Below are 13,172 nucleotides of genomic sequence, written 5' to 3'. Positions count from 1 at the left end.
GCAGGTGAAGCAATCAACCGATATAGAGCTTGCTGTTGCAGGAAGACCTAAATTTGTAGCGAGTGATTACAGGTCAGCATGAACCTTCCACTTAGATTATGCATTGCATGAGAGAGTGCATGACAGCGTAGGTTATACTCTCTTTTAGTATGTATGATCTAATACACATGTTCTTGCAATAAAAACCTAGTGTATCCCAAGGTGACTAGGAGGCACTGTCTCCTTGTAAAAGAATGGCAGGTAGCAGGAAAAACACAAAGTGATGCATTTGACTAACTTGTAATTAGAGAGCCATTTGAGTAATGCACATTACTCAATTAGTTACCTCTTTCACCTCATTTTCTTTTTTAGCAAATTTTGTTAATAAAATTAAAATATATGGTGAATTAAGTATCCAGTTACTGGAGATTTGTGGGGAAAACCAGTAAATCTGTGATTCTGTGAAACAGAGTAGGAAAACCAACCTGACTGGAAAAAAGTTACACAGTTAACAATCATGGTGTTAACTCATCACCTGCCCTGCATTAGAAATCTCTCTTAAAGAGAGCATTTTTACAGAATTTGATTTTAGAATAAACAAATCCTGGTCCTGCAAAAGCAAGAAGTTAACAACTAATTATTTGGTCAGGTCATCTGTGTCGGGGTTTCTTGAGAAAGGCCTTACACTAGCTTGCTAAGAGCTTCTATTACCTCATTTTATTATTCTCCATCAGTGAAGACATGCATTGCCAGCCTTAAATCAATATGAGCCAGTACTTTCCTGCTAGCCTTTTCAGAGAGGAAATGTGTAGATACTTGTCTTGACCTCTTGATGGATCCATTTTTCCAGCCCCTCAGAGGAATCACATTTTATCTTTTTTGGGCAATGCTGTAGTAACAGAAGGATTGCTTACATCAAAATTGAAGTTTCTTTGACCACAAACCAATACTTCTTTGAGTAGAATTTGCTAGGTAGAAATGTATGTTATAAATATGCTGGACTGGTTCTCACACAGCTCACAGGATAGCCTTACTAAGTTCTGCTGAGTTCAGCTTTCCTGGTCAAACATGCACTGTGTGATATTCCCCTGGTTGGAAATTGAGCGAGTGCACTGCAGTTTCTACTTAGATGTTGGGCAGACCTATTTTCTATAAAATGCACAAGCTCTGTCACAAAAGTAAAAGAATCTGGAGACTACTTTTAGGGTCGAGGAGAGATCTGCACAAAACACATCTGCCATTAGATCCATTTCAGTAACCTCATACTAATGAATGAATAATTCTAGGTTCCAAATACATTTAGAGTGAAAGTGAAGGAGCTATTGATTTAAAAAATGAATAAGGGTGCTGCTTCATTACACTAACATAATCTAAATGAAGCTGGTTCTTATAATTGCCTTTAAAAACACATTGCTGGCTATGAGTGGGTGTTTTTACTAGAAGAGCCTTTTCTGTCTCTTATAAGTAGGACTCATGGATAATCAGAGGGTAGTCATCTGTCTCTTCAAAGGTTCTGTTGGGGGAAAAACAGTTTTATAATTCAGTATCTGACTTCATATTTTTGAGGAAGTATTTAGTTGGAAAAGAGACTCATCATATTTTTCCATGTGGAAATTCTTGCTATTCATAATTTTAAAAGACATCATCTTGCATGAGAGATTTATGTTGAGTACATCCATTAGGAAATTATTGAGGTTTGTGGTCTTGGAATCTCTGACTAATTCCATTTGTTGTATTATAAAGAAGACTGAAACGTCTTAGACAGTGAAGGCTTGTTTGAGCTTCTGTGGAGAGCAAAGTAGGAGAGTTGCTGAAAGTCCATGAACTGGGCTCTTGGGGGACTATGTCTCTCTAGGAGGAGGCTAATGATGTAGCTGTGTGGCTCTATTTTGTGGTGGCCCCCCCTCCACAGGGATGTTATGAGGATTGCTGTGGGGAATTACATGGAAGCATAGGGCTTTTACTCCATAAAGCACAGTCATTGTGCTGTAGGATTTTCAGCATGGCTTCGGAATAAATACTTGGAGAAGTTAATAAGATCTGCTCAGAAATCCTTAGTGGAATTTTTTAGAACAATACTGCTATAAAAGAAAGCCAAAACTTTAGGACTGGAGTTGAATTTGCTTCACAACAGCTATAGATTTTCATGGAGATACAATTTATTTCCTTGAAATACTATGTATTTACATCCATCTTATGCAGAGCAGAATTTATCTGCAACCTTCATTGGAAAAATCACAGTAATCACAAAATTAGAAAATCATTGCATCAGTTTCTTGCACCTTCTGGAAAAAAAAAAATCTAACAGGAATCTGTGTGGTACATTAGTGCCAAGGCATAAGTATGGCAGAATACTTAAGTGCCTTTGGGACCAGTATCTCATCTCTTAATTCACATGAGTAGACCTAGTGAAATCAATGGTCTATGGTGTCTAGTTTCAGTATTGACGTTATCAGCCAACAAGCCCATGAAATGAGTTGCAAAGTGTCTTTTTGAAAAAGATACCACTCATATGCTTAATCCTGATTCACTGTAGCTGTGGATATTTTTGGCCAGGGCATTTTTTTTCCTACAGAAAAGAACAAATTTAGCAAAAATAAATTTCCAGTTGTGTCTATTTTCAGCAGATTGCTTATTAGAAAGGGAAAAAAATCCTTGCAATCATCTCTCTCCCTCCCTCCCTCCCTCCCTCTCTTGTGTGTACTCCCACCCTCCCTTGGTGCTGCTGCTCCACCCTCACCACACATGCACGTGTGCATGCACTTTATTGCTCCCACAGATACAAATACATGCATAAAGAATCATTTATATACCTGCTCACATATATACATACATTTCTACTACTTGATTTTGTCTGAATTTTTTGTCAGAAGTTCTGAACATTGTTTTTAGGGGCAAAGCAAAATATTTTTCTGAATGTTCGCAATTGTCCTATCCTGTTTTTGCTTAGCCCTGGTGTAGTTTATGTGCTCTGAATTTTGACTCATCATGGGTACTGTTCCTCTGCTGGAAAAGGCCTGGCCTTTGGTTACTGGACCTAGCTAGGCAAGCACAGAACCCTTCCTATGAAGGAATGTGACCTAGTAGTCCCGTAATGAGATGTAACTATTGCTAGTAACAAAGCTGTAAGTTTTGTCCTGATTTTGCAAGGCCTCATGATTAGGATTTGACATATTTAGTATTAAATCTGACTTTTGCTCATACCTTTGCTGGTGATTTTTTGACCAATCTCAAGCACACTTGTTCAGGACACATACTCTGTCCAAACTTTCCTTGACCTGCCTGTTTTACTTTGGTTAGCTCTGACAGCAGTTTTTCTACTGAAGCAAACATTTGTATCTGTTTTAATCTATTTTTTTTTTTTTTGTGTGGTACAACTATAGTGTACACACAGGAGCAGTAACAAAGGCTTGGTAGAACAGCAGAGGCTTGAAGAGTAGAGGGATGTTTCATTAGAGGAGTGCGGGTGTGGGATGATAAGAGATGGGGCACAATCTTGGCACTGAATACTCCATGCTAGATAAAGGTAAAAGGTAAAAGGTAAAAATGTAGACCTAGAGCTTGAGAAACTGATTTTAGGCATTAATGAACAAAACAAAGAGATTGTATCTAACATACATATGTGGCACTGTTTATAGTAAGTTCAAATATAACCTGGAGCTGCAGACCAGCTGAAGAAAGAGGAAGTATAAATGCATGTTAGAAAATACAGGTATATGTAGCTTCATAAGAGGAAGGAGGAAGAGAGGAGGAAGAAAAATCCATCAGTATTAACATCATATCCCTCCTGATGAAGGATTCCAGGTGCTGACAACTCCTCATAACAATGCCCATCACTAACACCAGTGGTGAACAATTGACCTGAGGACCCAAAGAAGCATGGAGTTAGAGTAATACCAGGGAAAGGGATAGACAATTTAATTGTACTGTTCCTACAATTGTGACTTTTTCTGTCTTCCTTGTTTTTCTATAAAAGTTAGATCTAGACTAACAACAGTTCTTGAATTAGTTTGTTAAGATTTTCACTATGCTAACAATAAACTCTCGGCTTCACTTTCATGTATAGGGTGTGCTTCATCTTTGTTTATAAACAAGGCTTTGAAAGTAACGGAGGAATTCATGCACCTGAAGGAGGCTGTGAGAAGCTATACAGCAGCATGCCTGATCATTAGGTCTAGCAGCCTACTTTGAGGAAAGAATAGCTTCATTTGTATTGCTCTAACATGTTTTGGCTAAAGAAAAAGCAGTGGTGTGAAGGCTTGTGTTTTGGCATAAGTCTCTGAACGATGGGAACAGTCATAGCCTACAAGTCCGTCTGTTACTTATGCAAAGTATTTTCCTAAGTTAATTGTTTTGTCAATTCAAAACTTCATGTATTACCAAAGCAGCAAGTGGATTTGTATTTTTTCATTTTCAGGTCTCCCTGGTGTACCTCACAAAAGCACTTATGAAAGTATGTTCTGTTGCCCAGCTAATGTTCAAGTCATATTTTAGCCACTGTTTTAACTGCATTTTATTGGCAATAATTTTTGGTGTACCATGCTAAAGTTCAACAGCAGTTTATGTCTGGCTAAAAGTGCATAACTTTATCCAGATGAGATTTAGATTTGATTGATGTACTATTTTGCTGACAGTAAGATATATTGTTAGCTAGATGGTACAGATGCAAAGCATATTGCCTCCAGACAGCTTTTGTTTTCATTTTTGTTTTCAACATCTTTTAAAACCTTTATATTTTCCACTAGATATGTTGACTCCTTTTAATATGTTTGTTGGTTTGCTTGGGTATTTTCTTAGCTTTTTTTTTTTTCTTTTCCCTTGGTAATGTAGATGAAATATGGATAAAGCAAGAGATTTTGTGTCTTTTGAAGGCAAAGCCAAAGGAAGGTCTTGTTGCATGCACTAAAAGAGACAACTTTCAGAACTTTCTGTTCTGTCCAGAACAGACAGAAGTCTTCTAAACCTACAGCAGTGTTGGTGCCTATGTCTAGAATTACTAACAGTTAGCATTCCCCTTAGTATCATTGCTGGTGTAACTCCTGAGAGTTAGCACCATGCTCATAAATGACCAGCATGATAATAAGCATTTTGGCATTTAAGCATTTTTTTTTTCTCCTTTCTGTGGGCCAACACCTCCTTGGCCCTTGTATAGACAAGAGAGAGCTACAAACTCTGCTCTGAACGGGAGTCTGTTTCTATCTCGATGTTCTAAAAAGAGGCAGGGAATAAATCTCCCAGCTGTAAGAACTTTGGTGTTATTGGAGAGGACTGATCATTGGTCTGCATAAGTACATTGACCTGCAACTTACAGTGACTAGGGTAGCTGCTCAAAAGATAATAAACCACAGTGCAAGATATGATAAAGCCAAGCCTGTCCAGTCTGGGGCTGATTTATAGGTTTGAAGGAAGTTTGTATTGGACAAAGAGCTTCTTTCAGAGTGGTGAGCCAAACAGAAAGGAAAAAAGCATGGGGAGCTCAGGGTACAAAATTTAATTACCAAAATTTGGTAAGTATTTTTGTTACTGAAAATGAGAAATTGGCAACAGCATTAAGTACTGTAACTCAAATTGCATACAAATTAAATTTATCTTTGAAAGTAATCCATCAGGTTTCAGCATGTTGTTCCCTTATGAAATGAGTCTGCATTTTATTTTTTTTCCCCTTCAATTTCCAGCTTTTAGCAAAAAAACCTCAAGCTGTGTAATATACCGAGTTTTTTAACTATAAAAAGACTTCAGTGTTATTATAGTGCTAGAGTATTAAGTACTCTTGTGTGTTTAAAATAAATGCACTAGGTGTCTATATTCATTTGTGCATTTTGCTTACTAGTCAGATACAGCATAACACTTTTGTCAGTGGATTTGGGGTGGCTGCACTGCTTACAAGTAGCAAATATGCAGTATGTATCTCATAGAAAAATGTGACTGTTCAGGAGCATAACTTGTTACCAAATTTGTTCAGATTAAGATAAATAACAAGACTTACGAAATTACCTCAAGTTGTTTTTCCAGACACACATTATTACTTTAGACACCTTTATTGTGGCCCTGTCAGGTTTATGCTATGTCCTACTGGGACTTTTCCTTTCCCAATCAGATAAATTTCTAGTTTCCGGCTGTAGAGGATGTTAAGGGGAGGCACCCAGTTTGAGTGGCTTTTGTGTTCTTGTATCATGGTAAAATTAATTAAAGGAACCAGAGGTCTGAGACTCTGCTATGGGAAGCTTGGGGCCAAGCTGGCAAGGAAAACTTGTCTGACTGAGAATGGGGTGAGTAGGGAGTCAAGTAATCATTTCCTTAACAAGGATGCAAGATAAAATATCTGTAAAGCTCTGATATTTTTATGTTTTAAGAAGATAAAAACCATACTGCTGTGTTACTGACTGATTAATGGATCTTGACTATCTTAAGTTTTGTATCTGTCTGTTCTAGCAAAAGTGAAGATATTTGGGAATTAGGAGTCTAATAATTTTCTGACAGGTTGCTTTGAGATAATATGTCAATTGTTTGAAACTATTTAGAGAGTCAAGAAATCTTAGGTTTTCCTCTATCAAGCAGAGGCCAACTGGAACAGTCAAAAGTGCCCACAACATCCAGCACATCAGATTTACTATTTATTATAGGCTTTCATTTCTGCATATATAATGCAACTTTGTAGTGTGAGACAGGCTCAGAAGCATGTGCTATCTAGCATTCTTGTGATTTACCCATCTGTTTTCATGAGGAAATTTTGTGCTTCCCATATACTGGGATGGTGTGTGTATTTGATATGGAATTCTACTGTCCCATTCTCCATCAGTCTTCTGTAGATTAGATTATTTTTTCTCTTTTTAGTTTATGACACAAATAGTTTTATCTTGTATGTTTATGCAGACAACTAAGAAGATCATGTGAACTCATATGTTGAACTATTAAGCAGAACAGCTGGATTCTGCAGAACAGGAGATTTCATGTACAATTTTCCTTTCAGGATGATGGCAAATGGTGGCAATGATAGAAATACTGAAACTAGTACAAGTAGTGAAGATGTTCAGATTTAGAAAGTATGCATTCTACATCACCCTGGAGCTTCTTGTTGCACTTTAATAGATGTAGTGTTACACTTGGTAGAGGTTCTAGAAGCACAGCTCCAGGAACTGGAAATGCAACTAAATCTGAGAATATCTGGAAAGAGAATACTGTTGTACAGGAGTTGCCAAATTAAAGAAGGGTCTTACAGTGGATAAACATGGAAGCATGTTAAAAAAAAAAATCTAAGGAAAAGCAGCAACACCGAGGAGTTTCAAGGAAGGAAAAGTTAACCTATAGGTAAAGAGCAGAGGAAGAAAGAGCAATATTCATCAGGAGCTGAAATCTCTTAAAGAGTAGTGACCAGTCACTACATTGTACAGACAGAAGAACTGGAGGGTGGAATGAACAGTTCAGATCAGTAGAGAATCACAGTGCAGCTTCTGTAACTAAGGGAAGATGGAATGGTTATTACTTGAGGTGATCTGCATGAAGAAAGGACTGGTTGTTTTTCTAGGAGCAAAACAAACCTGCTGCTCAGAGAAGTTCTGATGTGGGTTTGAAATTAACCATTGATTATTGTTCACTTTGGAACAAATAAAATTTCCCTTGACATGGAGATAGCTACATTTAACTGAGAGATAGGTGAGGACTCAGCATTTTTTTGAATAGAAGAAATAGCATGGAATCACAATTTAGCATCTAGTCTGTTCTCCGTGCTGAGGCAGAATTAACCATAATTCTTTGTAAATACACTTGAGGGGAGACAATTTTAGGAGAAGGAATAAAATTATTATTGTTAATGGATAATAACGGCACTATATTTCAAGTGAGGGAATATTTCAAATGAGTCATAAATAACTCTACATCCTGAAGTAGAGTTCAAACAGGGTAGTGTGAAGAGAATATCAGAACATAATTGTGGATAAAATTTGCTAAGCTTATTGAAGAGAAACATCTACAAATTATATTTTTAGAGCCTTTTCCTAAACCATATTTACTGATTTTCTGTGTATATTGGAATATCTGAAGTTTAAAAGGTACCAAAATCAGTTCTTCATAGCTTCTGACAGTTTCCCTGGTGTCTGCAGAAAAGCATATTCTTTTTTTATAGAAGTAGAGAGTTTGATATAGGAATCACAGTCTTCTCTCCCTTGAGGGTTGGAGAGTGGAAATATTTGAAGGTGTTATGTAGCAGAAGTGCTGGTATTTTTAACCACTTAATTCTCCAAATGTCTGGTTAGTGCCTAACTGCTTGTGTTTGGAGCTGAAGTCTGGAGGGTCAAGAAGGAATAAATTATCACTTCATCAGATTGAGAGGAAGTTTAGGTTCCCCGGTAGTATCAAAGGTGGCCCGTTTGTGAGGGTCACCTGAGGCATCCATGGCAGTCTGGGAACCAAAGTCTGCTAGTAGTTAGGGCTTTATACACAGCCATCTAAGTTTAGTGAAATTTTTCACATGGGGCACTGTGGTTGTTTGTAACCTACTTAAGATACTGCGGCTATGTGGGCTTCTCAGATAAACAAATTCAGTGTACTAATTTTCTTGGAACATATTTGAACATATGAGTGCTTATCTGATGAAAAAAATGTGTGAGTATAAAGTGTAATGTTATGTAATTACACTTTTAATTTCTGATTACTACAGGTTAAACAGTATATTTTATTGTCCATCTTGAAAATCTACTGCAATGGACCTTGTTTGGACCAATGCAGGGACTGGTGTTACTGATGTGATATTTAGCATTCTCATGGAAGCAAGTCTGGCATTTAGAAGCAAATGGTGATTCTGCCATTAAAAAGTATTGAGATTCAAGGACAAATGATCTTTTTCTGTAGTTCCTTTAACTGTTTTTTCAATCAAAAATATTCAGGGAAGAATTTAAGCTGGTAATTAATTGTAATTTTTTCTGCTTCATTCAGTGAAAATATTGAAATAAGAGGGAAAGTTGGAATATTGAAGTGGGTAGAAAATGCAATACGAAGAATTCAAGGAGAATCACAGTTGGTTTGATACCCTCAGAAACAAAGGAGCAGGAATGAAGGAAGCAAAGAAGACTCACCAAATGTGTTGGTGGATACATTCTTTTGTCTTATTTATGATCAGTATTGAAATATTAGTTTTCTGTGGAGACATGAAAATAAATACCACAAAGAGATGACTGTCAGAAGTAGGTGACAATGAGAAGTGCTGATGCCTCCTTATTTTTATTCTGTCACTGACACAGCTCTTTAAATTGCTAGTTAAGACCAGCCCTCAGGATTTTATCAATGAAGCCAACACCCACAATGCTTAATGAGAACCCAGCAAGTTTAACAAGTTTTGAAATTCAGCTGTCTTTAAGACTATAATCTGCAGTTTCTCTTTTTTTATCTTCCTGCTTTCAGACATCTTCCCAGTCAAAACCTGACAAGAGCTGAAAACATGTGACCTCAGTGGTCATCTAGGAGGTTGTGTTTGTTTCAGCCATTTGAAAGCGTAGTAGTCTTAGATTTAGCATTTTATTTTATAATAGAGGATCTGTGTTCTGTCTTTTTTTTATTGATTTTCTGTTAATGTATGTTATAAATTGCTTCACTGCCTACTGACAGGGACGCACTTATTCCAGAGAATGCATTACTCAATGATGCAAAGCAATACTATAGCACAGATAAGGTATTGTCCTTGATTTCCCTGCCTGAAATTTCATGAGGAAATTAGGTCAACAGAATGTAATTACCTACACTGAAACTTCCTAAGGGCACTGGGTAGAGCTGTGCAAATGGCTGATTATTTTGATTTGCTTACAGGAGCAAAAAAAAAAAAAAATCAGAGGAAAAATTCAGTTTGAATAGAATTGAATTGATTTCTTGTTCACCATGAATTAAAATGTTCTTGGTACTAAGCTGGTCTTAATAGCTCATTATGGGAATTAAAATAAGATTGATTTTATATTTTTTTAACTAAAAATCAGCTCTCAAATTTAACATTGTCATTAACTCCAGCAGCATCTGAAGAAGAAATTCCAGGCTGATCAGTGTGAGCTCTCTGGGTTCACTTCTCTCAGAACACAAAGTCCCTTTTCTACCACACTGGGTTTCTTAGAGTTTTTTTCTGGAGGTGACTAATGCAACTTCAGTTACTTTTTATCTGTGAGGCAGCTGATCCTTGCCTATTTTTCTGGTCAGATAGACTGCCTTCCAGACTGGGAGTTGAACTGTAGCTATTCTGTTCAGCATAAAGGCACTGAAGATTCACTATTTTTCATCCCTGAAAAAAAAAAAAAAAGAAAGAAACAAAACAGAAAACCAAATACAAATTTAGTCTTAGTTCCTCTTATAAAGACATCATCAGGAAGTATTTTGTCTTTCAAAAGATAATTTTTTTTTACTAACACATAATTAGTTAAACCCATGTAATTACAGAATCACAGAATGGGTATGGTTGGAAGGGACAGTGGGTCCCTTCCCATATGGTCCAACCTCCCTGCTTAAGCAGAGTCATCTGAAAACACTTTCAGATTTCATCCAGATTGATCTTGAGTGTCTCCAGTGAGGGACACTCCACAACCTCTCTGGGCAATTTGTTCAAGTGCTCAGTCACTCACACAGTAAAGATGTTCTTCCTCATATTCAGGTGGAACTTCCAGGGCTTCAGTTTCTGCCCACTGCCTCTTCTCCTATTGCTGGGCATCACTGAAAAGAGCCTGGATTCACCCTCCTTACACCCTACCTTCAGATACTGATAGACATTGATGAGGTCCCCTCTCAGCCATCTCTTCTTGAGGCTGAACAAGCCCAACTTTCTCTAACTCCTCATTAGCAGTGCTCGAGTCCCCTGTCTCCAGTTCCCTGATCTAAGAGAGTTCTTTGTGCCCAGCACCAAGGTATGCAAGGTATGGCCACTCACCAGTATCTCCTCTGCAGAGAGCCAGATGCTCCACTGTCTAGCCAGGCAATCCTTGAGCGAAATTTGGGTCATAACAACAGTTGGCATAAGGGGCTAAAAGGTCTCCTGATACCAGCAGCTAAACAAGGAATGCAGAATTGGGGTTATGGACTCATCCGAATTTTCTCACATGTTTAAATCTGATTTTTGATCAGGTTCTTTACCTTTTCTCCTCATGTGCCCATTTATAACAGATGATCACTGCTTTTGTTGTCTTTGATATTACTGGGTGATAAAATGCATCAGTAAGTTGGCTGCATAAGTTTTCCAGTTGAAGTTGATATCAACTTGGCTCAGCATGTGTTCTGCTTTTATATATATATTTTTTTTTAATGTAGCCATGGCTGGAAATATAAATAACATTTTTAAAGCCCTTGTGAAAATGAGCTTAAGAATGTGATACATTTCACATACTTAATAGACTCTGTAGTCCTGTTAATCTATTGCTATAGAAAACATATTGTAAGATTTTAAGTGAATTCTTGTATTCCAAAAATATTTTTCCAAATTTCTCAGAACGCAAGGATCTCTTTGAATTTCCAGTGCCATCTACAGAATAGCCAAGAGAGACATTCTAAACTTACTCTTCTCTTTCTACAGGCTGCTTTTCCGGAGACAGTGATCACTTTTTGGCAATTCATCAGCGAAAGAGTGGAAAACCTGTGTTTATTTATCACCATGTGGAGAGTGTGGAGAAAAGTTTGGATACAGACAGCTATAAGGATTCCAAACAAAATTTCCGTTCTTCCCACACAAAAATCAGCAAATTGCACCCTGCAATAATTGTTAAATCAGCCTTCCCCAGGTCTGTTTATGACCCATCCCTCAATCTCTTAGCAATGACTGGTCAAGATTTGGAAGTGGAGAATCTTCCCATTCCTACAACAAATGTGATTATTGTGGTAAGTGACTTTTTCTGGGTTTTGGAGGGGTTTTTTTTTAGAAGAAATTTTTAGAATAAATTTTTATTTTTTAGAATAAATATGCCTGTATTTAAATAAAGATGGATTGCAACTTTGGGTAGCCTGACTGATTATCTAAATCTAAATAATGACCATGTGTCTTGAATTTCTTCACTTTGGTGGATTTTCCATTCATATAATCACACTTCGATTAACAATCTGGTGAACCAGTGCAGAATGTAGCCTCTCTAGGTAAAGACCTTACCTTTGCCTCAGATGCTGTTGATCCTTTTGTCTTGACTGATGTTTGCACAGTTTTTACTGGGTAGGCTTTAAACTTATTCTGCACAGGTCACAAGAAAGTGTACTTCAGGGAACTGTTCTACAGAGGCAGTGAGATTTTGAAGGGTGACATAAAGGTTTCATTCACTTCTGTTCCTCTGGTAAATCCACCATTATGCTTACTTAGCTGTTTGAAAAAATCCTGTTTCTTGCAAAGAATAAGAACTTTGTTTTTGTTGGTGTATGCATGTCTTCTGGGACATATGGATTGGGGACCCTCCACTGTCAGTTAACTCTGTGTGTGACCTTTCCCATTCTGAAGATGGTGATGGCAGTGCTCCTGCAGCGAAGGGCATGTCATTTTAACCATATACTGATGCTGCTCTTCTGCATCCTCACCTTTCGTGCCAGTGGAGCAGCCTGCTGGCAGGAGAGCTGTCCTTGGTGGGGTGTACAGTACAGTCTGTATGTGTTCTGCACAGACACTGCTTTCCTCACCCCCATGCATAGGCAGCTCTCCTTGATTCCTGGATTTTGGAGGGGAAGATCCTGATCCCTCCAAATCCTCCTGATTCTGGAGGGAAGAAGAGCCATTTATAATGGCTTGTGCACTCATCAGAGTGAACTAATAAAGATTAAAGTGAAATCTGTAAATTGCTCATTTCAGAGGAAAATGAGAGATTAAACGAGACTGGACTTTACAAACAAGGAAAAAAGAGCACAGACCATAAGAGCATGTTAGCACACCAAGTGTTTCAGAATCCCATACGAGTTCCCTGTATGGTACTCTAGAGATCTGCCCTCATATATGCACCAAATGCAATAGAGTAGTGACAATGAAAAGAATAATCAGGGTAAAAAAAAAAAAAAAAGACAGTAGTAGTTTTGTTTGCCCATTATTAGTTTTAGCAGATAAAAAGTACTGTCAGGGAACTAGGCTCAAAAAGCTGTGCTCTGGACTTGTTGCATCCCATACAAACAAGACCTCCTCATCTGAGTTTAGATGGCTAGCATTGTTAGTGAACTAGCTATGTGGAAGTATTCATATCAGAGCAAAATAAGGGACTGTCAGT

General features: G+C 37.6%; 1 protein-coding gene across 1 annotated transcript in view; it reads left to right on the top strand.

Annotated features, from left to right (window-relative positions):
• The window catches only part of PTPRR (protein tyrosine phosphatase receptor type R), a 137,938-nt gene that overhangs the window by 2,864 nt on the left and 121,902 nt on the right, over positions 1–13,172 (top strand). The window contains exon 2 of the mRNA XM_068190205.1: positions 11,516–11,817. Coding sequence (XP_068046306.1) covers positions 11,516–11,817 — 302 coding nt within the window. The remainder of the gene's footprint in view (positions 1–11,515; positions 11,818–13,172) is intronic.

Source organism: Anomalospiza imberbis, chromosome 5, assembly GCF_031753505.1.
Source record: "Anomalospiza imberbis isolate Cuckoo-Finch-1a 21T00152 chromosome 5, ASM3175350v1, whole genome shotgun sequence".
In the NCBI taxonomy this organism is placed as follows: domain Eukaryota; kingdom Metazoa; phylum Chordata; class Aves; order Passeriformes; family Viduidae; genus Anomalospiza; species Anomalospiza imberbis.
The sequence above is the reverse complement of the archived record's forward strand: the minus strand, read 5'-3'. Positions and strand labels throughout refer to the sequence as shown.